The following is a 26,205-nucleotide window of genomic DNA, read 5'->3' on the forward strand; positions in this document are numbered from 1 at the left end:
GATAATCAGGGTTCAATTATTTCTTTCAGCGCATTATGCTTTTAGTTTGAAAAAACACTGACTTTTTTGTGTTAATTTGGACAAAAACGAGCGTTTCTTTGAAAACGGGTGAGACTACAGTTTTGAGTATTTCCTGCCTTGAAAGGTGCCTTTGCTGCTGTTTTTAGTTTAATATCGTCTGCATGAACGCGATAACAAAATAAAAGAGAAGTAACCAAAAAAAGGTAAACATGCTGTCTACAAAAAGAAAGCTTTCTATACTTTAACAAGGACGAAGTTTATTGCCTCATATTTTATAACACATATGTTCAAGACAAGCTTTCCTTATATATCAGTCAGTTGTAGGCAGCACCTGATTATTGCCTCCTTGGATTATCAATCAAAACTGCTCTTAAACGTTAACCTGAGGCCTTGGTACATTCTTGATGTAATCTGACGGATTCCCCATATTTCCACGTGGTTTATAACGTGCAACAGAAAACCACCTATCAGCACTGGTAGCAGTTGCCATCCCCAACTCTGTGGTCTCCTTCCAGACAACTTGGGTAAAGTGCAAAATCACGCCTCCTTTGCTCTCTCCCGTGTTGTAATCAAAATTCGATTCTTCTGCGTACCAGTCAGCGACCATTTCACGGCACTGTACACAGTCTTTTGTCTTTGGTCCTTGGCACTGAGTCGGCATAGCCGATGGGTCACCCGGCTGAAAATAAGCCAGATTTTCGCCTTGACCTTTGTTGTTAATACTGTCATAGTCATGTTCCATGTAATCTGCAGATAGTTTCAAAGGCCGATCAATAACAATGCAACAATAAGTAAAATATAGAGAGCTCATTTTTCTAAGTGAACACTTCTTAACCGTAGTGAAATTAGAGGCTTTAAAAAGTTCATGCCAGCTCTCAGTTGGCTGTTAGCTTAGTTGGTAGAGCACTGCACCGGTATCGCAAGGGACATGGGTTAAGCCCTGTACAGAAGGAAATCTTTTTTCAGGCTTTAGTTTCACTGCTGTATAAGCAGTGCTCGTTACTGCCAAGATCACTCTTAATCATTTATCAATATACAGTTTAAATTGTATATTTACAATCATATAAGGTTTTCATACTGATAAAAATGATAAAGATCACAATAATAACAATGGTAAAAAAGATGATGATAATAGTAATAATAAATGGAAGAATAATGATTGAAGAGGTAAGAGCCAGCCTCAAAACATGTTTACTCAGGATCCTTTTCATTAACTCTTTTAATACGCTCGTGAAGAGAAACACAATTCCTAAGAAACAGAAAAACGACTTTACAAAAATAGACTAATTTATAGGACGGAAAAAATAAATACGAAGATACCAAGGGACCAAAATTTACCAAATGTCGAAGAAATATACGAAACACTCATGGGAAAAAAGGTTAACATCGAAAGCAAAATTATACACACTGCCCAAAGGGGCGTGAAACTTGATAAATAAAAAAAGCGGCGTAATTAAAATAAAGTGTTAAACTAATGGTGCAGAAATGATACGTTGAAAAACGAAAAGAATGATGCATAATATATATATATATATATATATATATATATATATATGTTATTTGCCGGCTGGGAGGTCCTTATGGTGAAAAACTGAGACCGAGGTCTTGAAAATACTGCCCGAGGCCGTAGGCCGAGGGCAGCGTTTTCAAGACTGAGGTCACAGTTTTTCACCATACGGACCGACCCTTAGCCGGTAAATAACATATTTATTGTTTTTAAACTTGAAGAAATTCTTTCCGAAAGAACTCGAATGATTTAGGGCTGTAAATACGGCAAGATCTTCCATAAACTGAACAATTTTTGAGCGAGTAAATGGTAGTTAGAATAGAGGTGATGCAAATTAAAGAGAGATGCCTCAGCGAAACATTTTCATTTCTGTAACGATGAAGGTGATTTAAAAGGCTTCCAAACAAACTTTGAAACATTATTTTTACAAGTATTTGTCACAATCTGACACCTGTCAATTAGAGAGCGCGTAAGAAAAAAAAGAGCAAGAAGATTTGAAAAACAACGGAACTAGTTTGGCAAGGACTGTCACGACAATGTTTTCTTTAAAAACAGTCAATGATCTAACGGAAAGTATTATTCACTCTGATTGACGATTCATTCATGTCCGAAGATTTACCTCTGTTCATTAAGGAAACGGCGAGGAAAGTAGTTGTGAGTAAATTCAATTTTTATATTTTGAAGTTGTGAGAGTTTGCTCGTTTGTTTGCTACAATGGCGTGTGTAAATCTGGTCTTTCCTTCACAAAAACTAAATTCGAACGGCACACTCCAACGAGACACAAGGGAATTTAATGCGGCCTTTTCTCAAAAAAATTCCTTCAGTTTCTCTTGTGCAATTTACCGTACAAATGTCCAAATTGAACGGAATTGGAAAGACTCACCGGGAGTGTATATTTGTCGTACAACTTAAATTAAAACTTCGCACACTCTTTCACTACGAAAAAATTGCTCGAGAAAATTCAGATATTAAACGAAGGAAAGTTCCATCGTTCAGTTTAACTGTAACCAAATACCTCACGTTTTAACTTTCTGGGTACTTTTTGTGAACGATTAAAATTAATTGCAGACGGTTTTTAGGCCGCTTGTCAACCAACGTAATGACACTGTTGTTTATACAAATTCATTCTGAAACCAATATTTTTCTGTCAACCAAAGTGATTTGAGAGAGAGAAAAGAGAGGATTCATAAGTTATTTATCGGCTTGAGGTAGTGACCGACATGTTTGTTTAAAAATACTGCCCAGCCGGAAAACGAGATATATTTATGAAAAATGACAACGAAAGTTGGGATGTACTCGGCGACTCACGAAAGCGTTACCGTGGCCCGTGGGCAGAGATAGGAAAATACTGACCGGGTAAAGAACCAATCAGATTGCAGGATTTGTTACCGTGCCCTCTGAAAAAACAATATATATATATATATATATATATATATATATATATATATATATATATATATATATATATATATATATATATATATAATAAAGCATAAAATAACTGTAAACTAACGGGGAAGAAAACACAAGACGTATTTGTAAGAAATCAAGAAAATAACACATTCGCCACAACAATTCAAATAACGATAATTATAATATTGACAATAAATATAGTGACAATTATGAAGATAATTATGATGATAATAATATACGGTTAACAATATATGAAAGTCATATATTTGAACTGCGGATAAAGACATGAATGAAAGTGATCCTCGCAGTGATGTGCACTACTTAGGCAGTAGTGAAAATAAGGCCTGAAAAAAATTTCAGGCCTGTACGGGATTTGAACCCATGACCTCTGCGATACCGGGTCATGATAGTGGTTCTAAATAAACCCGTGAAGTGATGAATATACGGTTAACAATATATGAAAGTCATATATTTGAACTGCGGATAAAGACATGAATGAAAGTGATCCTCGCAGTGATGTGCACTATTTAGGCAGTAGTGAAAATAAGGCCTGAAAAAAATTTCAGGCCTGTATGGGATTTGAACCCATGACCTCTGCGATACCGATATCATGACCAGCTCCCAGTTGGCTTGTTAGCTCAGTTGGTAGAGCGCTGCACCGGTATCGCAGAGGTCATGGGTTCAAATCCCGTACAGGCCTGAAATTTTTTTCAGGCCTTATTTTCACTACTGCCTAAGTAGTGCACATCACTGCGAGGATCACTTTCATTCATGATGATAATAATGTTATGATGGAGAAAACAATAGCTTTAGTGATAAAGATCATCTTTCTTGCGCAGCTAAAAGTAAAATTGAGTGATCCCTACTTTTAACAGCGAGTTCTTTGGCCCACTCCAGTGCATCTGCAGCCAACTCAGCGCTCCATTTCAGTGGAGGAACACCATGTTTTGCTCGATATTCATTGTGAGCTTTTAAACAGTCTTTTTCAAATCCAGTCATTTCTGATAAAAAAGCGAAAAAAAAAATAGAAACAAAGGAACAAAGCAATTATTACATGTAAAGCTTTATTGTAATAGGCAGGTCTGGATTCTCCTTCACGCATGTCCTTTTGCTCATCATGTCTGCCCCGTGGTCTTCTAATCGATAAGAAGCTCAATGAGGAGCATGATTATTGAAGAGGGTTGACGTGATGAGTTATTCACTGAGCCAGTAAGACTGTTACTAAATTTTTCCCCTGGGCGGTTGGACTATTAGATGGGCAGTCAGTAGTTCGGTCACTCAGTCAGTTAGTCTTTGCGAGGACAGTCTTTGAAACTTTTCGACTGTTTTTCTGTTCGCTAGTCATTTATGTAGTCATTCAGTAGGCAAGTTATTTATTCATGTAGTCGCTTAATCAGGCAGAGAGTTAAACATTATTTCGGTCTTTCTGCAAATGATCTTGCTTTTCTGCACGTCTGGTTGGCTGTTTGTTAGATTAGAAAATAGTAAACATGGTTTTAAAAGTTTCAACCTGATGTTGCTCCGCCAGCTGGCTGAGAAGTAGTGCCACTGGTCGGTTTTGTTGTGGAAGATGTTGGTGACGATGATGGAGCTGGTGCTTCTGTTGGCCCCACAGCAGGTTTTGAGGTTGGTTGAGGTCCAGGCTGAGGACTAGCTCCTGAATAAAAAAAATATGATTTTTCAAGGGCACTTGGATAGCGATCCTTGGATACCAGTTGTTGCGAGGAACGAGGCAACCGAAAGGTAAGTTAATCAAACAAAAGAAATAAACAACAAAGTGGAGGACAGAGAAAGTGTATAATCATAAAATAAATGTAAGTACGAAGACAAATACCTCTGAAACAGCCCGAAAGAGCTAGTTGCAGTCAGCTTACCTTTTGGTATTTCGCATATGAAAGGTCTGGGCATTTGAGCATTAAGATCGTTAAATAGCCCTTGACTTCCAGGTGGGTAATCTTTTGACATAACAGCAACATTTCCATCACCAGATGGCTGAGAACGCTGCCATTTTTCAATGGTCATCGGATTTCCATTGACCCATTTCCAATCTCCCTGTTTTTTCAAACCTATGTGCCATTCATTGGCTCCCTGAAGTGTAATATTTTGGATCTTGCTATTGACAAACTGCCACTCAGCCTCTGTTTCCAAAGAAACTAGGTCGCCTCCAGATGCTTTGCAGTTCTTTTGGTTCTCGTCCCAAGACTTCCCCGTTTCAGAAATCATGTAGCAGGTATTACCAAAGCAGGGTTCTTCGCCTTTGAAACACATGCAGATAGAAATTATTCGTTTTTTAATATATTCCCTGCATATAGTATTTAACGCTTTTAAACCATATTTCATCATGTAACAAGGAAAACATGATCAAGAATGCATACAGATTAACATTGTATATGGGCCTATTTAATCAATGACACAGAAACGGAATCCCTATTTTCATGACGTTTTGGCCGTGGTGTATGACATGACTAATAGCATAGACGTCAAAATTACAAGCTCGATCGTGAAACTGGCCCATAACATGTCATGTCTTTCTGTCAATGAGCTTGCTCTTCCGCCTGCTTTTTGTAAGATTATAGGGAAACAAACACAATTTTAGTAGTATCAACCCTGTTTTGCTCCTTTGGCCGATATGGTGGTAGGGCCACTGGTTGGTCCTGCTGTGGAACTTGATGAGGATGTTAAAGATGGTGATGGAGATGTTGCTGCTGTTGGCCCAGTTGTTGGTTTTGAGGGTAGTTGTGATACAGGTCCAGGACCAGCTTTCGCATCAGGAAAATAGAGATAAAATAGAAACGGTAACACTACTTAAAAAAAAAAGGCTGGACTCTGCGCCTTCTACACATAGATATAAAAAGATTCGTTTATAATACATATGTCGCTTTTCTTAGATATTTGAAAAAAGCATGCTATTTAACATCACATTGGGCCTACTTGATCAATGACACAGACATAGAAGCCCTATTTTGAAATGGCCACTAATCAATGTTCAGTCCTACTAACAAAGAAACAACGACGTGACAGAAAACATTAAACAAACAAAGAAACAAGTTAACAAACCATGTAACGCAAATTGATGAGCAACGGTAAAAACATCAGCAGCGACAGAAGCGATTACGACAAAGAAAGTCCTAGCTACAACAAAATAGCTTCCACCAGAAACACAGAATTTCCAAGTACCGGCGTAAACATTGCATGCTTTCCTTCAAAAAGTTTCGTTCCGTAGAGAAAAAGAAAGCTTGCATTCTCACTTTAGGCATTTGAGAAGACAATATCAAAACGAAAGGGAACAAACCAAAATAAAAATTGAGACGGAACGACATTAACAAAAGAGGTTCTGATTAAAAGGAGACAACAGCAACAACAAAACAAAAACAAAAACAAAAAAAATACGAAAACTAGTAGCTCATGCAGTGTTACCAAAGTTTCATGCGTGGTTACGGGTAACTGACCCATGCAAAAACAAAAATGCATTTTACCGACAGCTTTCCCGCAGCCTTTCGAGGCAGCAAGTTTAGTTACAGCGTTTACGAGACCAATGATATTATTGAGGACATCTTTTGCTTCTGGACATGGTGGACGAACTTGTACTGATCCTGAGGAAATTAGTACAACATTAACAAAAAAAAAAAGAAAACTAAAAGAAAGAAAGAAAGAAAGACCGAGAAGAAAAAGCTAGTAGATAACGCTGGTAGATTCTGCTTTGACGATGAAAAATGAACCACGTGGTTGGGGCGATGCTCCGATGACATGTTACAAAAGAGACAACGATAATGATTTTAGTAAAGAGCATGGTGAAGACTTCAATGGCGGTGATGAAGAAGATGATAGTGTGAAAGGCGAACTCCCTTTTAACAACATACATGCATAACGATAAATTATTCCTTTTTTTCCAACTACTACCACAGCTAAGACATGCCATCCTTTTAAATCAGTCCCTAAAAAATGGGTGAAGATGACAATAATGATGATGATGATGATGATGATGCTTGTGGCAGCGATAACGATGATGGTAGTGTTACTGATGACGACGATGGTATGGTGGTTGTGAAAGTGTTGATGGTCACGGACTTGCTTTTTTCTCTATAATATATCACCGCGAGGAATGACCATCGTCCCACACAATGACCACTTCCCACGGAATGACTACTTCACACGCAATGACCACTTCACACGCAATGACCACTTTACACGCAATGACCACTTCACACGCAATGACCGCTTCCCACGGAATGACCACTTCACATGCAATGATCACTTCCCACGTAATAATTACGTGGGAAGAAAAGGGCCAAACGATTATAGTGTCGGACTCCAGGTCGAGTGATCCGTATTTGGGATTTTGAGGCCGGGTCATTGTGTTATGCTCTATGGAAGTATGATATGTGAGCTGATAGAGAGGCCTGAAGAAATGCATGGAAGGTGATCTGCATTGAAGTAACAATACTTTTATGCGTTTCATGCTGCAGTACTGGAAAATGTCGTTGGTATTGTGATTTATGACAGTGATGAAGAAGAGACGACTACGATTCTGGTGCTTTAAAAAAAAACAACAGTCACTCTAATACTCACTTTGTGACAAAGGCTTGTTTGTAAGTTCTTTCTTAATGAATTTTCTTCCTCGTGCGGTAATGGACAATGCATAAATAAGTGACTACTTTTTATCGCAGATGGGCGATCATTACTTAACTCTTAAATTCCTGAAAGTGACTAGCACCTTATTTCTCCTGATAATTGCTGTGGTCACACTATAGACTTTTGCTTACAGAAACGAGACTTAATGACAGTTGACCCACGGGAAACTTAAATTTGCCGGTGTGACCGATTTTTAATTTGGGACATTACCTCGGGGAAATTTTAGCTTATGGTGCGGGGATACTGTTGTCGGCAAGGGAAATGGCTCTTCGGCCTCGTTGTAGACGCCGGTCATTGAAAGTTGTAGAAAAATAACTCTTGATTGCTGCGCTCGTTAAAAAAATTATAATAATAACAAAAAATGTTTAAATGATTTGACAGGAAAAAAAAATGATATTTTACTATTGAAAATCGCTTCGATTCCCCATAGTAAAAGTCTGTAGGGAGACCAAAGCTTAAAAAGCCTTTAATTTTTCAACGAATTTACCTTTCGTTACCACTGATAGGGAATGTATGAAGTATAGAGGCTATAGATGCTGATGTTAGGGTGTAAAGGATTCATTAGATACCACCTACCCTCAGAAGACTGCGTTTGAAGTACTTTGTAATCATCCTCTTTTCGGGGAAGCGGAGGAGACTGGAATGACATTGTCCCAGAGGTAGATACATGTGTTATCAAGCCTTAAGAAAATTATTAAATAATCAAGCAAAAGAGATGATGATAAGTTATCAATTATTTTATGTGCTTTCAATGAGTCCGTTAAGCTAAGTAATTCAGCTTTGTAGGCTGTATTTAACAAATGTTCGTTCAACTTTAAATCTCCCACCCGGAAAAAAAAAGATCAAAACAAAGCAAAAACAATTCCCAATTATACTGATAATAAAAGGGAAATGCAGAATTTAATGCGGAAAGATAGGGAGGGCACATCGTTTGTACTACTGTAGAATCTTTGGCAAAAGTTTCACTTACCAGTATCAGCCCCCTTCTTTTTATTGAAACACCATAAGGACGCGTTTGGACTGTACCACTGTAAGCCAGGTTCATCCATAAACATATCATCATAGCAACATCCAGCGTTTAAGCATTTGTCAGGGGTTATAAATGGACTTTTAAAATCCCCACATTGTTCTCTCTCAAAAGACTTTTGGTGACACTGAGGATCTGGAATGACATGAGTCAAATTGCTGATATGTTTTGATGTTGTGGAAAATCATCATTTTCATCATGATCTTCATCATTTATTGTGTGATTTGTAGCATTATTAGAAGATTTTCCAATGCCTGATGTTTTGTTTCTTTTTCGGTCGGTTTTATTCATTAGAATTTTCTTCCAATGCCTGTTGTTTCGTTTGTTTTTCGGTTGGTTTGTTTACCGTTGCTTTTGCTTTTTCCCACAGGGTGCAAGTAATTTTCTCAGTATCTTTGCTCATCACAGCTATGTAATCATATAATTTACAGTATTCCCACCGAAGTAACCGCAATATTATGAATCAAGTAGAAATTCGAATTCTTGGGATGGTATCCCTGTCATTTTCGTCGGAGATTCTAAATCTACTTTATGGAATGAAGTAGATAGAATGGCAGTTCTCATATAAAAGTAATTTCTTTGAGGAAGATATACCGAATGTTCTGTATGTAGGCGCAAGAATTTGTATTATTATTATTTGTTGTTGTTGTTGTTTCATAGTTTCTTGTTAGGTGTTTAGTTTCTCGTCTTCATAAGTGTCCTTTTTCAGTTACCAGTTTTGTACTTGTTATATTTATTTGCATATCGTTTATATTCTGTTCGCGCGTAATTTATTTGGTTAGTTGTCTAGTTTGCGAAACATATCGGAACATATCGTGCCTTGGGTTTCATTTTTTCGTCTTTTATTTGGTCACATTCGTTTTGTAAGTGTCCTTGCTTATTTCGCTTTGCCGTTTTCCAGTACTTTCACTCATACATTGTAAATTATTTTATGCCCATTCGCGGGTGTGTAATTTTGTTATTTTCAGTTACCGTGTTCAACAATGTGTCATGTCAAGTTTGTTAAATTTTCGATGAACGGAAGTTTGTTCTAGTAAAGTTTGAATACGAGATATATTAGCATTTGCGGCTATACTGTACAATAAATGGTAGAGAATCCGCTCCATTCATGCATGGATTTGTACCTGTATACGGGATTTTACTGTGACACTATTGATAACAGGCTGCATACATAGTTCAAATGCCATCTTACCAGGCTGTTTTGGCAGTCCAATGTTTTTAGTTGAACTGAAGTCATTTAGCTTGAATTGTAGCCGCGGACGCAATGAATAATGAGCCACGACGTACGTTCCATCGCCTGGTTTGATTCTGATACCACAACCAAGGTGAGTCTCTCGAGCATCGACTACGGACTTAAAGTGGCTTACAATGCCCTTCCCTAGGCCTGTGAATAAATACCTACGTGTTTATGACGACACATAAACTAAGAAATTATTGTGATAATATTCAATATGCCACTGTATTGTGAATGCGCATATTACAAAATCTCCAGTTATAGTTCTGCCTTATGCAAACAATTTTGGGGACCACTCACTATTTGTTGCTGTGGGGAGGGGATGGGGAATTTTTGGGGATCACGGGGTTTTCAGGGGAAAGGGAAGGAGGGCCAATAATACAGAATCTTAGGGAGAATTTAGGTAAATTTTCGTGGCTCGGGTCCCTCAAACCCTTCTCAGGTGAAAGATTATGACTGATCCCTCGGTGAACGGAGGCTACCATACTTCAGAATAAATAAATCAGTTTATAGATTTTTAAACCGGCGCCATGCACCCGTCTTTATATTAATTAACCAAAGATTGTGTTTTTTTTTTTTTTAGCCTTCTTAAAATCCAAATGCTAACCTGTGTTATAATCGTAACCACGTTTTAGCTCACTATACCAGCTTCTCACTGCACTGGGAATTGCTCCTAGTCTAGTCCCCATTCCTTCCCAGCCCCATCTCTTCCAGGAAATGCTTTCGACATAATTTTTTGTTGGCGTTGATCTTTGGACGGCATCATGGTTGGCATTAGAGTCTGCCCAGGATTGCGCCGATTTGGCTAAATTCGGATCGCATTTGAGTGGGGGAGAGTTGTGCAGTGAACGGTAGTAATTGTGCTGGATTAGACAAAGCCTCTGACATTGTGGACCACATTCTGTAATTTCACCAAGAAATAGATGACTAATTGGAACAGAAAAATCGCATGGAAACCTTAAAGAAGCGACATTTTTTAATCAGGATTTAAAAAGCTGCTTACTCAATCCTGCACCACAGTTTCCAACATTTTTCCATTCTTGAGCTGGAAAAGAAGCAAGGTGTACAATAGTGTGATGGGAAATATCGAAGCCTTCTATCGGGTGAACATTCTACTTTGGTTGAAAACCTCAGTTACAACTTTTAGGTAGTAAATAACAAAGGATAACACATGCAAGCAAAGATAGAAATGAAATGTTACCTTATTTAAATAAACAACAATAGAAGGACATAACAATAAATGTACAGAGAAGTTTCAAATTTCAAAGAGACAAGGTCGCCTATCAGAAACTTAGAGGCAGAAACGGGGAATTGAGGAAGAAGTGGTTGTTCCGTGAATGGAACAATAGTGGAATTATGAGTTAACTCCTTTGGTGTAATAGTCGAACAAAAGGGATAGAGACATGAAATAAGAATAAGATCTATTTACTTTTTTTGTTTTTATGTCATATGTTATACAACAAAGTTAGAGTTTGCACCTGAGACCATCATAGCACCACATATCATAGCACCACACACTATCAGAAAAGCTTTTACCAAGGTTCCCGGCTCCATTCTATAATAAAACAAACAAAAATAATAACCCTATCGTAGGTCATCAATGAATTAGACCTTTTAATTTCCTTGGCTGTTTCCCAGACAAATCATAAACAGAGACCTGCAAATTTCACTCTCGGAAAGCTTTTGACTCTCGACAGGTCTCCTATTGGCTTTTAGGAATGTTTATTTTATGAGTTTCAACAATTTAATTTTTTTTTCTTCTTTCAATTTAGTCAAGCCAACAATATATTCGTCTAGAGCTATATGGAACGTAATATTGAAGCACGATCGTCTCAGCACTAAAGAAAGATTCTAGTATTGTATTAGTTTTCTAAGTGTTCGCCGTTACAAAATCAACACAAGAGCTCCCTCTTAGTGGCTCAAATCAAAACCAATATTTGCCGTGGATCGTTTACTTAACATTGAAAAAGGCTGTACATAATTTTTTATGCGTTTATCAGCACAAAGTTACAGTCTCAAAGTAACTAAGATAAATTACAAGTTCATCGTCTAAAATCACCGAAGGTCATTAAAAAAAACACGCCACCTAAGTTAGCAATAATCACAAATGATCCGAGATAAGTATAAAGGCTTTTTTTGTCACCTGTTCACTGGCTCCCCAAGGCTAATTGATAATTCGTTGTTTTGTCTTCCTCTCAGAGTGATAAAATATTGTTATTCTAGACGATTTAGGGCGATAAATTCGACACACCTTATTGATCGCTGTACGTGTACCTGCTCAGCAACCCGTACGTTTATCAATTTGGAATGATTGAAAAATACGAGCACCAGACTTCATTTTTGTCAAAGAAGGTCCTCTTGCGTTAAATAATTAGACATAGGAGCAACATTCTATCAGTCTTCCTTTTTTCTTTTGTTTCCTTTTCTTTTGAATTAAACCATTCGTTCTATTTCTTATGGAGACACTTCCATTATTTGTACATTTCAGTCCCACTTTGTTTATCTGGTCGCATCCTAACCGGTGGATTGTCGTCGGAAAGGTTATTAATAATGATAATAGGACCGAGTGGAGTCCAATTCGGTCTGTAATCTTACGAGTGATCAACAAAATCGGACGACCACGAAGCGGGAGTCCGATTTGTCAACCACGAGTATGATTACAGACAGAATTAGACGACACAAAGTCCAATTGCCAATTAATCAAAACTGTTACAATTTTCAAAAACAACAAATACATTAAGGACAAATACGCGCAGTATAGACAATCTATAAGTTAAAAATTCCTCAACTTTGGAAACTCCACGACTTTTTTCAGGATAAGTGGTTGTTGCTATGGTTACTGTGATCAATTCTGTGATTGGGGGATTTGACTGAAATGACTAAGTATAATTGGCGGCTTCAACTTTCCGATTACAGGTGTACGATTATAGCCAACTGTCTGATTACACGGTTCAATGACAACTCTAGAGAATGATTAGTGAATAATGAAGCAGTTACTACACCAATCGCATTTGAGGAAATTGTAATGGTTATGATTACATCAGAAATCAAGCTTCAGTTCACATAACTGCAGTTGTAGAGCAAGAATTAACTTAAGCGAGAAGTCAGATTTAAATCGTAACCCAATAAAAAAGCAAGCGGTCAAGGAGCAATTGATTAGCTCTGCATCTGATTTTTTTGAAGAGTTTGCGCTAGTTTTCCAGTTCAATCACAGGACGAAACGAAATAAATCTTTGCAATTCCGGATCATCATTCGAGATTTCACAGCCGCTATTATTTTACCATTATCCGGAAGTTGATCTGGACTCGGTTAAAAAATGTTGACAGCACATGGTTTTAACATTCAAAATGACTCTGGGTTTTTAATGTTCTATTTTGCTCTTGTTCGGTAATTAATGCTCTAAACGACACAACATATGAGCCAGAAACACCCGACTCGTTGGCTTCCTTTCTTGCTATAATTCTGTAGATGGGCACTCTACTGATATTATTTTTCACTTTTATTGATAAAGTAACGTTCTAAATTGGCTATCTGATTTACGAATCATCACACAATTTAAAGTTGAACTTCTGATCAACACAATGTGAGAAAAAGAGATGTTTCCTTGGCCGTTAAGTCCATTTTTGTTTCTTCTTCGTGATCAATAATTAGAGTTTTAATAATCATTCTGACTACGGGAGGGCGAGAGCGGTTGGTCAAATTGGTGTTTTACCAGCTTCAGATCATTGCTTTTTCTTGTCGAGGGGATTTTGATAACGCCTCACGATTTCCTTTGCTACACCCTTAACACTTTTTTTTCTGAAAATGAAAGAAAGAGTGAAAGAAAAGATAAACTATTCTCGTACATGTTTCATTATTATGACTCATCTGTTTTCAACTTACAAAATCATTTTTGCTGTTCTTTTATTGCTAAAATTTTTCTTCTTACTGTCTCTTAAAACACCAAGAACGTCCCTCGCGATTGTAAAACTTTACTGACGGCTCACTCATAAACATATCGTCGTAGCAACATTCAAGGGGGCAACTTCCTGGATTGACGAATGGTGCCGTCAGATCCGGCCTACACAATTCACGGTCACCGGAACGTATATTGCAGCCGGGTTCTGTAAGATAAAACAATGATGGATAATCAACACACACGGACACCGTCCTTTCTAGCTACTGTCAATTAAATACGCCTCTGAAAAATTTATGTTAAAGAATATGGCCTCTCCATCGGTTTTATTCATTGATAATCGTTGGTAAACAAGAGCCAACCACATGGACAGCTTGCATGAAATGACCATCATCTTTAGAAACAAAAGAAAGAAAACAAGAATACAAAGCAGTGCTAAATATCCTACACAGAGGACCTCAACGACACTGATACAGCGAAGCGCAGAGACTTTCCAATCACCTGGTGATCCTCTGGGTTGTACATTATCTTGAGCTATTTCTTCGTTTTCCATGCTCGGGTGAGAAGGCGGAGCATAATGTGCAGTGACGTAAGTACCATCGTTTGGCTTGATGTTAAGTCCACAACCCAACTTGGTCTCTCCTGCCCACACTACCGCTTTAAAATGTCCAACGACGCCAGTACCTCGGCCTGTTTGGTAATTGTAACCGTTCTTGATCTCTGAATACCAGCTTCTCACTGCATTAGGGATGGCTCCTTCCATTCTGTCCATCCCTTCCCAACCCCATCCTTTCCAAGAAATGCTTTCAGTAAATTTGTTTGTCGATTCGGAATGGTGCATATGACCTTGAGCGGCTTGCTGATCTGTCCATTCCTGGGCAGATTTCGCTAGCTCGGGGTCACACTCCATTGGTGGAGAGCCATGAAGGCCTCGATAGTAATTGTGCATGTTAAGGCAAAGGAGCTGACAACGTGGACCACAACCTGTTAAAGGATTAATGATAAGTTTTAAATATTTTAAGAATAGTAAAACTAAACAGATAAGGGACTGAAGGCTGATTGGTTGGTTTATGCAATTTTTCCAGAATCATACTTACTCAGCCCCTCTCCGCAAGACAGCCCTTCACCAGCGTCTGAAAAACAACAAAGATGTCCAATTATTTTCCATTGTAAGAAAGAGAAATAGTTAATTCAAACTTTTTCGTTTGGGAGGTCACATCACACCGTTACGACCCCATACGTGACTTCCAAGTCCTACTTATGTTGTATATTCCAGTTTTCTGCCGTGAATCGAAAAGGAGTAGCGCATCCCCTCAAGGGCCGTTCAAGTGTTTAAAAATATCCAAGATTATCTAAGATTTTGGTTATGCTCTCCTAAAGGATGACAGCTCGCGGTTGCCCCTTTTTACTCCATTCTTTTTAATAATCTCGAGGGAAAGAGGATTCCGAACAAGACAAAAATCTAAAGGCCTCGCATATTAAGATGTAAAACATCTGAAATACTTGTTGATGCTGAGGTTGGACTCCCAGTCGAAGCCCCAGTCGTTGGAGTAGGGCTTACGGTTGATGGAACTACCACTGGCTCTATAAATACAGATGAATGAAACATCAAAGGTGAGATACTGCGACAACTCATTAGAAGAAATAAAAAGTTATTCGATGAGTTGATTTTACAATAGCTTGTAATTGTATCATTGCTTATAGAAACAGCTAAAACTCGCGTATTTTACAACCAACGAAAAACGCTCAACCTACCTAACAGTAATAAGGAGAGAGGCAAATTGACTCAAAAACTTTGGTTCCGTAGAGAAAAATAAGGTTTGCATTCTCACTATACGTATCTTAGAAGACAATATTAAAACGAAAGAGAAAAACTGAAGGCAAAAACAAAAATTGGGACGAAATGACAGTAACATAAGAGATTCTGATTAACTGGAGAAAAAAAAAACACCAAAAATGGTGTCTCATACCGATGTCACCAAAGTTTCCATGCGTACTTACATGCAACTGACGCATGCAAAATAAAATGCATTTTACCAAAAGCTTTCTCGCAGTCTTTCGAGGCAGCAAGTTTATTCACAGCGTTTACGAGACCAATGATATTATTGAGGACATCTTCTGCTTCTGGACATAATGGACGAATTTGTACTGATCCTGAGGAAAGTAGTACAACATTAACAAAGAAGAAAAAGAAAAAAGAAATAAAGAACAAAAAGAAAAAGCTAGTAGATAACACTGGTAAATTCTGCTTTGTTTATGAAAATTGCAGTACATTGAGGACGGCGGATGTCTACGACGGTTGTCATGACCGATGGGGGACTAGGAAGAGGTTGCCGTCGCAAGGTGCGAAAAATCCCTAAGAGACCAAGTCGAAGGCGCGGGCGGCATTGTTTACATATTTTCGACTTTTATAATTTTTTCAAGTGTTTAAAAATATCCAAGATTATCTAAGATTTTGGTTATGCTCTCCTAAAGGATGACAGCTCGCGGTTGCCCTTTTTTACTCCGTTATTTTTAATAATCTCGAGGGAAAGAGGATTCCGAACAAGACAAAAATCTAAAGGCCTCGCATATTAAGATGTAAAACATCTGAAATACCAGTCGTTGGAGTATGGCTTACGGTTGATGGAACTACCACTGGCTCTATAAATACAGATGAATGAAACATCAAAGGTGAGATACTGCGACAACTCATTAGAAGAAATAAAAAGTTATTCGATGAGTTGATTTTACAATAGCTTGTAATTGTACCATTGCTTATAGAAACAGCTAAAACTCGCGTATTTTACAACCAACGAAAAACGCTCAACCTACCTAACAGTAATAAGGAGAGAGGCAAATTGACTCAAAAACTTTGGTTCCGTAGAGAAAAATAAGGTTTGCATTCTCACTATACGTATCTTAGAAGACAATATTAAAACGAAAGAGAAAAACTGAAGGCAAAAACAAAAATTGGGACGAAATGACAGTAACATAAGAGATTCTGATTAACTGGAGAAAAAAAAAAAAACACCAAAAATGGTGTCTCATACCGATGTCACCAAAGTTTCCATGCGTACTTACATGCAACTGACGCATGCAAAATAAAATGCATTTTACCAAAAGCTTTCTCGCAGTCTTTCGAGGCAGCAAGTTTATTCACAGCGTTTACGAGACCAATGATATTATTGAGGACATCTTCTGCTTCTGGACATAATGGACGAATTTGTACTGATCCTGAGGAAAGTAGTACAACATTAACAAAGAAGAAAAAGAAAAAAGAAATAAAGAACAAAAAGAAAAAGCTAGTAGATAACACTGGTAAATTCTGCTTTGTTTATGAAAATTGCAGCACATTGAGGACGGCGGATGTCTACGACGGTTGTCATGACCGATGGGGGACTAGGAAGAGGTTGCCGTCGCAAGGTGCGAAAAATCCCTAAGAGACCAAGTCGAGGGCGCGGGCGGCATTGTTTACATATTTTCGACTTTTATCATAAAGTACTTCAGTAATGGCTTCCTTTAGAGAGAGCCGTAGCATTCTTCTGCAAAGTTTTGATGATGGCGATATATCAAAGGACGAGTTCCTTCTGCCTTATGACGTTAACACATCCAAAAACCCAGATTTTCCTCATGAAAATTATGGGAAATTTGACCTTAATGATATAGATGACAGTAGGTGTTTATCCGAGTTTCGTTTTCGTAAGAGTGAGCTTCCCGACCTTCCGAGGCCCTACATCTTCCTAACTACTTTACATGTCGACAAGGAAAATATGCCATGGAATTGAAGGGTTGTGTATTGCGCTTCGAAGGTTTGCGTACCCATGTAGACTCAGTGATTTAATTCCACGATTCGGCCGCCCAGTTCCAGAGCTAAGTATGATTTCCGGCCTTGTGGTGGATACAATTTATCAGAATCGTAATCACAGAGTAACTCAGTGGAATGATACACTCCTGAACCCAAGAACACAAAACGTCCAGTGTCTGTAACATTAAGTCTTTAATCAAGTTTATTTGAATCAAAAAGTCTGAACATGAAGCTGATATAACATGGAAAACCTAACAATAAAATAAAAGCAAATATACAAAACAAAATCAAGAAACATATGCCTGAAATTGCTGAAAACTAAATTCATCTTGCGCAGTACAAAATCAGGCCATGAGTTAGTTTTGTTTTTCTAGAAGTTTTATGATAATTTGAGACTGCTGCTGCTGCATTAGCGTGAACATCTTCTGAAAATTTTGCATTTGTTCTTGTTGCTGTTTATTTTGCTGCAGCATGACCTGCATGAAATCCTGATGTTGCCTTTTGGACTGCTCCTCCTTCTTACTTTCAGCCTCTAGTCGCTGGTTCTGTAGCTGCATTTCTTCCATTTTCCATTCCTCCATGAGATCGTTCTTTTCTCGCATATATGCCACAGTGTCACTACCACTTCTTCGACGTTGTGCTCTTGCTGCTGATTTATTATCTACCTCATCTTTCCTTTGTCTTTTCTGCGTCCCGCCAGGGTTCTCTAGAGCTCTGTATTCATTTTCGCTGCTTTGGCATGATCGACTTTCTTTCTGTCATTTTGCGCTGTTTCTTCAACCACAGCTTCTTTTTCTACTATCTCCTCAAGTGCTTTTTAAACGTCACTCAAATCTGTATGTATTCCTCTCGCATCTCGCATCTTTGCTCTAAATTTGTCCCTCAAAAGCGTATATCGTTCTCTGACAGATCGCTTCGTCACTCTGAACTGGGGATGTTGAAGGCTGTTTAGATTGTTCACTATTTTATCCCAAATTTGGCCCCTTGCAATGCTTCCTTTCTTTGCCTTGAATGGTTCAAGAACGAGAATCTCCCGACAAAGAATATTGTCATGTTGTTTAATCCACTCCAGCTTGGTTCTAAAGATAAAAATAAAATGTTAATGCTTATTTTCTTTTTGTTTGCGTTGCATGTTGTTTGTATCTTTTTTACTACAAGCAGAACCCTTTTTGATTCCCCAAATATGCAAGACACTTTCATAAACATAAATTATCGAGAGATTATAATTTACTAAGCGTAATTTTTGTTGAGTTTCACCACATTCATTGTTAAAAACGTGAAGAAAAGAGAATAAGAGAACTTACTGAGCAATGCTCCTGGCACTCATGTCTGCTGCAGCCATGACCTGTATAGTAGAGAAGAAAAAAATGTTTTTTTTCTCGAAAATCAGGTTCCAGAACAGTAGGCATACGAATTTTATTGATTCCATAATGCGTAAAATATTCGAAAATTATATAAAGCACTGTAATCAACTCACGTTTTGTACGAAACGGCAAACTAGTTGTTTTGACGTCGCAGACAACACAGTTACTGCGGGAATTTACAGGGAACGGCTACCGGAAGTAGGTAAACACGCATTCAAACTTCCACCCGCCGTCGTAGACATCCGTCGTAGACATCCGTCGTCCTCGGATCTTAAGGTCCCTATTGAAGTTGAGGCAGTGACGAGGAATAACGTTGAAAATTGTAGTTGTTGCAATATGTTGGTGATTGGGACCTTGCCAGTTATGATTTCAGTGTCATTATAACTGTAAGTTTTGAGTAAGATTTATGCGTACAATTAGTGAGTGGGACGATGCTTTGATGACATGTTATAAAAGAAAAAGCGATGATGATTTTGGTGAAGAGGATAGTGAAGACTTCGATGGCGATGATGGTGATGATGATGATGTGAAAAGCCAATACCCTTTTTTTTTCGATAACATATGCATAGAGAAAAATTATTCCTTTTTTCAAACTACTAGTACTACCAAAGCAAAGAAATGCCATCCTTTTGAATCAGTCCTTAAAACATGGGCGAAGACGACAAGGCTGATGATAATGCTTGTGGTAATGATAATAATGATGATGGTGTTGCTGATGACGACGATGATATGGTGGTTGTGAAGGTGTTGATGGTCAAGGACTTGCTATTTTCCCTCTGATATATCACCGCGAGGAATGACCATCAGCCCGCGCAAAGACCACTTCCCACGCGATGGCCACTTCCCGCGCACTTATTGCGTGGAAAACAAATGGCCAAACAGTTATAGCGTTAGACTCCGGGTCGAGTGATACAGATTTGAGACCTGACTGGGTCATTGTGCTATGCTCTTGGGAAAAAAATAATTTTCCTCTCAGAGTCCCTCTTTTCACTCAGAAGTATGATAGGGTATCTGTGAGTTGATAGAGAGGCCTTGAGAAACGCCTGGAAGGTGATCTACATTGAAGTAACAATACTTTTATGCGCTTCATGTTGCAAAACTGGGAAATGTCGTTGGTACTGTGATTCATAACAGTGATGAAGAAGAGACGATAACGATTACGATGCTCTAAAAAAAAAATTACTCTACAAAGGATTGGTGGTAAGTTTCTCAATTAATATTTTTTCATGCGATAATGGAGAATATATAAATAAGTGAGCATTTTGCACCGCAGATGGGTGATCATTACTTAACCCTTAAACCCCTGGAGTGACTAGAACCTTATTTCTCCTAATTATTTCTATGGTCACACTACAGACTTTTGCCCTTGGGAAACGAGACTTGATGACAATCCACACAGGAAGCTTAGATTTGCCAGTGTGACCGATTTTTAACGTGGGGAATTACCGTGGGGAAATTTAAGCTTATGGTGCGAGGATACTGTTGTCGGCAAGGGATATGGCTCGTCGCCCTAGTCGTACACGCCGACCATCCAACGTTGAGAGGAAAAAATAAACCATTTAATATTTTGAGTTTCAAGCACGTTTATGACATGATTTACTGATGAGTGCGCGCCAAAGCATTTTGCAGTTTCGTAGTATTTCACCAAGACACCGGCGACCTTTTCATCCAAACTTTTAGATGGTAAATAACAGAGGATAATACATGCATGTAAAACTAGAAATAAAATGTTACCTTATTTAAATAAACAACAACTGAGAGACATAATCATGAATGTGAAAAGAAGTTCCTAGTTTCAAAGAGATGGGGTCACCTATCAGAAACTAAGAAGAGTAAATAGGGACTTGGTCGGTGAATGGAACCATAACGGAATTAAAAGTTATCTCCCATGGTAAAATAGTCGAACAAAAGGGATAGTGACATGAAATAAGAATAAGATCTATTTACCGTTTTTGTTTTTTATGTCATATGTTATACAACAAAGTAAAAGTTTATACCTGAAACGATCATGGCACCATACACTATTAGAAAAGCTTTTGCTAAGGATCCCGGCTCCATTCTGCAATAAAATGAACAAGAAAAAAAAAGGAACTCTATCGTTAGTCGTCAATAAATTAGACCTTTTAATTTCCTCGGCAGTTTTCCCAGACAAGTCATAAAAAGAGACCTGCAAATTTCACCCTAGGAGAGTTTTTGACACTCGGCAGGTAGACCTCCTATTTGTGAGTCTGGCTTTGACGAATATTTATTTTGTGAGTTTTACTTTTGTTTTCAAATTTTATTTCTTCTTTTTTCAGATTAGTCAAGCCAACGATATATCCGTCCAAAGCTATGGAAGCTATGGAATGTATTCTCAAAGCATGCTCCTCTTAGTACTGAAGAAAGATTTAAGTATTGTATCAGTTTTTAAGTGTTTGCCGTTAGAAAATCAACACAAGAGCTACCTCTTAGAGGCTCAAATCAAAACATGTGATTGCGTGGATTGTTTACATAACTTTGAAACGGCTACTTAGGTGGAAAATTTTTGTGTTTACCAGTACATAAGTTTTCAAGTTCCCATCTCTTCAAGTTACGCGGTAAAGTAACTGAGATAAAATACAAGTTCAGCGTCTAAAATCGTCAAAGATTGTTAAAAGAAACTGCTACCTAACTTATCGACCGACAATCATAAATGATCCGAGAGAAGTATAAAGGCTTTTTTTGTCACCTGTTCACTTGCTCCTAAGGCTGGTTGATAATTCGTTGTTTTTGTGTCCCTTTTAGAGTGATAAGATATTGTTATTCTAGACGACTCAGGCTATAAATCCGACACATCTCATTGATCGCTGTACGCGTACCTGCTCAGCGACCCGCACGTCTATCATTTTTTAATCGAAAATTGCGAGCACCAGACTCTTTGTGCCTTTAAATACATACATATCAGACATAGAAGCAAAATTCCATCGGATATTTTTTCTCCTTTTCTACATTCATTCTATCGTTCTTATGTAGGTGCTTCCATTATTTTTTACATTTCAGTTCTGCTTTGTTTATACGGTCGCCACCTAGGTGGCGGATTTTCATCGGAAAGGTGATCAGACCAAAAATCAAGCTTCGATTAACATAATTGCAGTTGTGAGCAAGAATTAAGTTTGATCCTGAATTGGACACTCGTTGATGCAATCAAAATTAGCGTGAACCCTTGACTCATTATTCAGTAATTATGGCTGGAGTAATTTTAAGGCGATAGTAGGGAACTTTAAGCAGTGGAGGGTTTCATTGACTTTCAGTGCTTAACAACGCTCTGAGATTGCCTTCGGAAACTCGCTGCACCCAAAATAATTCATGCAAAATTGGTCGTATCAAATGAGAAACAACAGAAAACAAAAGATATCACCTCCTTATTGCAGTTATCAGTCCGTGCTAGAATGAATGAAACGTAAAGAGAGACAAAGATATCCCGTTCAAAATAGAAAGAAAACATGGAAATGAAGCATTGCTGGAAGAACTGCGCCCGAGCACCCATAGACCGCCTTAGGGAAAAGAGCAACAATAACAAATAAGAAGTCAGATTGAAAACATAACCTATAAAAAAGCAGGCGGTCAATGCAGTAACAGTTGGTTTCGCTTTACATCTGATTTTTTAATGAGTTAGCACAAGTTTCCCGCTCAGTCACAGAGTGAAACGAAATAAATCGCACGTAACTCCGGGTTATCATTCGAGATTTCGCAGTCATCATCGTTTTACCATTATTCTGAAGTTGATCTGAAGCCTAGTTGAAAAAAGGTTGACAGCACATGGCTTTTAATATTCAAAATGATTAAGGGTTTTTCACGTTTTATTTTGCTCTTATTCGCTAATTAATGCTCTGAACTGTATAACATACAAGCCAGAAACACTGGTCTCGTTAGCTTCCTTTGTTGCTGTAATTCTGTAGAGGGGCACTCTACTGGTGTTATTTTTCACTTTTATTGATAAAATAAGGTTCTTAATTGGCTCACTGATTTACGAATCATCATGCGCTTAAAATTTATAGTTGAAATGCTAATCATGCTGTGTGAGTAAAAGAGATCCTTCCTTGACTGTTAAGTCCATTTTTAAGTCTTCTCTATGATCAATAATTGTGTTCTTAGAATCATTCTGAGTACGGAGCTTTTTCTAGCTTTAGAAATCAAACTAGGTCGTTTTATTATCATAACCTATTGTTTTTTCGGATCAATACCAGTATCTGGGCAACTGCCCACCTACCCCTCCCCTAACTCAATAACAAGTTAGGGTTAATGTTGGGTCAGGGGAGGGGTAGGTGGGCAGTTGCCCAGATACTGATATTGATCCGCTTTCTTGTTGTCGAGGAGATTTTGATAAAACTTCACGACTTCCTTCGCTACACCCGTGACACTTTTTCCGAAAAATGAAAGAAAGAGTGAAAGGAAAGAGAAACTATTCTCGCACATATTTCATCATTACGACTCGTCTGTTTTCGACGCAGGAAATCATTTTTGTTGTGTTTTTATTGTTAAAATTGACCTTTTTACTGTCTCTTAAAACACCACGTACGTCCCTTACGACTGTAAAACTCTATCGACCGCTCACTCATAAACATGTCGTCGTAGCAACATTCTAGGGGGCAATTTCCTGGATTGACGAATGGTGCCGTCAGATCCGGCCTGCACAATTCACGGTCACCGGAACGTATATTGCAGCCGGGTTCTGTAAGATAAAACGATGATAGATAATCACCACACGGGGATACACCGGTTTTTTCTTGCTGCAGTCTGAAAAATTTACGTCAGAGAATATGGCCTCTCGGTTTTGTTCAATGATGATCGTAAACTAGATAAATATGGACAGCTTGCATGTGATCATCATCTTTAGAAACAAAAGAAAGATAACAACAACATAAAACAGTGTTAAGTATCCTATACAGAGAGCTTTAGTGACACTTCCGATAAAGCAAAGCGCAGAGACATTCCAATCACCTGGTGATCTCCTAGGTTTTACATTATCTGGAGCAATTTTTTCTTTTTCCATGCTCGTGTGAGAGGGCGGAGCATAATGTGCAGTGACGTAAGTACCATCGTTTGGCTTGATGTTAAGTCCACAACCCAACTTGGTCTCTCCTGCCCACACTACCGCTTGAAAGTGTCCAATGACGCCCGTACCTTGGCCTGTTTGGTAATTGTAACCGTTCTTGATCTCTGAATACCAGCTTCTCACTGCACCAGCGATGGCTCCTTCCATTTCGTCCATCCCTTCCCAACCCCATCCTTTCCAAGAAATGCTTTCAGTAAATTTATCTGTCCATTTGGAATGGTGCATATAACCTTTAGCGGCTTGCTGGTCTGTCCATTCCTGGGCAGATATTGCCAGCTCGTGGTCACACTCCATTGGTGGAGAGCCATGCAGGTCCCGATAATAATTGTGCATGTTAAGGCAAAGGAGTTGACAATATGGACCACATGCTGTTAAAGGATTAATGGTAAGTTTTAAATATTCCAAAAAAAATAAAACTAAACAGATAAAGGACTGAAGGTTATGTAATTTTTTCCAGGAATCATACTCACTCAGCCCATCTCCGCAATACGGCCCTTCATCAGCGTCTTAGAAACAACAAAGATATCCAATTATTTCCCATATTAAGAAAGAGGAATAATTAATTAAGACGGTTTTGGTTGGAGGGGAACATCATACATTATCACGACCTCAAGGGGAAAAAAATAACGGAAGTTGTACAAAAGCTTCTCTGCATCACTAAGACTGGACAGCCTGAATGATGGTGTATGTTCCAGTTTTCTGGCATGAATCGAAAAGAACTAGCGTTCCCCTTCTGGGGTTCTACAGGTGTGCAAGAACATCAATGATTATTTAAAGTTTTGGTCATCCTCCTAAGGCGGTTGCCTTTTTTTTACCCCCTGCCTTTTGATAATCGCGAGGGGGAGAGGATTCCGAACATTACAAAAATCTAAAGGCCTCGCATATTAAGATGTAAAACATCTGAAATACCTGTTAATACTGATGTTGGACTCCCAGTCGAAGCCCTAGTTGTTGGAGTAGGGCTTGCGGTTGACAAAACTAGCACTGGCTTTGGAGATGCAGATGAATGAACGATCAAACGTAAGATTCCTGTGACAATTCATCAGAAGAAGTAAAAAGGTATTCGATGAGTTGATTTTACAATAACTTGCGATTGTATCATTGGTTTTAGAAACAGCTTAAACACGCATGTTTTACACGAACGAACAATGCCCCACCTACCTAAGAGTAAAAAGGGAAGAATAAAATTTATTAAGCCAGGAGCCAACATCTTCTCTCAGGCTCTTCACTGATGTCCTTCCGAGCTGTCTTGTATTAAAGTGATTTTTCCGGTAAACAGCGCTCCTGAAACATTAAGATCCTACTGAAACGAATGCAGATAACAGAAAAGAAACCATAAAAGGAAAAAAAAATGATTTATGCATTTACATAGGGGCGTAAAAGGACAAGGATAATTATAAGATAATATGAAAATGATAACAGAGATAAATCCTTTGTCACTTGCCAAAAAGTCAAATTGGTTACCTCGTATAAGAAAAGTAGAGTTCCTCAAGTTATAACTTAGTCAACAAAGGTGCATGAGAGGCAAATTTCTAGGTCTGTTTCCCCAAAACAAGTTCCCATTATTTGTATTGTAACTATCCTGTTTAGAATGGTCAATGGAACTGCAAAAACGAAGATAAAGAAAACGTGTTATGAAATTATAATATTAACTTTGAAGTACCTTTTCATAACATGTTGCTGTCACGAGTACTGGTAGTCAACCGGGAAAACAACGACTATTAAAAGCTTTAGCAGGTTTCCATTTGACGAGGAATTTTTCTCCCTCCTCAATAGAATCGTGATTTTCCACCATTAAGCTGTTACTGTGAAAAAAAAGTAAATAAACAAAAACAAAGAACAAAAAACAAAACAAAACAAAACAAAAACAAATAAGAAACAAACCATTATAAACAAAGGCAAAACCGGCCCCCAGTGGCTATAGAGGTTAGTCACCTGTACAAAGCATTTCGACAAGGATTGGCAGGACTGTGTTATTCAAACCAACAAACACGCAAAAACTGAAATTCCACATTCCAATTCGATCTGCAAAAAGTGAACCGCATGAGCCACCTCGTGGAATGGTCACTGCCAAGTTACTATTATTACTATTACTATTATTATTAAAATTATAAACATTAAAATTTCCTCGCTTGTGATTGGTTTGAAAAACGCCGATTTTCCACTAATTCACTTGCAAGTTGTCATAGAAAAATTTGTCATCAGAAAGTTTAATTTACCAATCACATTCAAAATTGTAGTTCACGTGAC

The 26,205-nt window shown here is 38.2% G+C and overlaps 1 protein-coding gene and 1 long non-coding RNA gene across 2 annotated transcripts; both read right to left on the minus strand.

Annotated features, from left to right (window-relative positions):
- Window positions 1-258: 258 nt before the first annotated feature.
- On the minus strand, window positions 259-25,569 carry LOC113677863 (uncharacterized). The gene is made up of 26 exons (XM_089192469.1): window positions 25,420-25,569; window positions 25,117-25,239; window positions 24,865-24,984; window positions 24,426-24,461; window positions 23,841-24,323; window positions 23,397-23,571; window positions 22,609-22,633; window positions 15,768-15,978; window positions 15,234-15,314; window positions 14,828-14,863; window positions 14,232-14,714; window positions 13,764-13,938; window positions 11,978-12,040; window positions 11,313-11,389; window positions 10,838-10,879; window positions 10,442-10,735; window positions 9,793-9,984; window positions 8,544-8,735; window positions 8,150-8,254; window positions 6,209-6,534; window positions 5,862-5,868; window positions 5,548-5,742; window positions 4,816-5,196; window positions 4,452-4,598; window positions 3,808-3,942; window positions 259-768 (listed from the first exon to the last, which is right to left on the minus strand). Exons 2-26 carry the CDS (start codon window positions 25,163-25,165, stop codon window positions 392-394), a joined length of 4,407 nt encoding a protein of 1,468 aa, XP_089048595.1. The 5' UTR covers window positions 25,166-25,239; window positions 25,420-25,569; the 3' UTR covers window positions 259-391.
- Window positions 15,980-21,722, minus strand: LOC149035077 (uncharacterized). The gene is made up of 3 exons (XR_016182592.1): window positions 21,589-21,722; window positions 20,879-20,940; window positions 15,980-16,946 (listed from the first exon to the last, which is right to left on the minus strand). It is a non-coding gene; the product is annotated as an uncharacterized LOC149035077 (long non-coding RNA).
- Window positions 25,570-26,205: the final 636 nt, after the last annotated feature.

The sequence above is a fragment of the Pocillopora damicornis genome, chromosome 13, assembly GCF_964200805.1.
Source record: "Pocillopora damicornis chromosome 13, jaPocDami1.2, whole genome shotgun sequence".
NCBI classification, from domain to species: Eukaryota; Metazoa; Cnidaria; class Anthozoa; order Scleractinia; family Pocilloporidae; genus Pocillopora; species Pocillopora damicornis.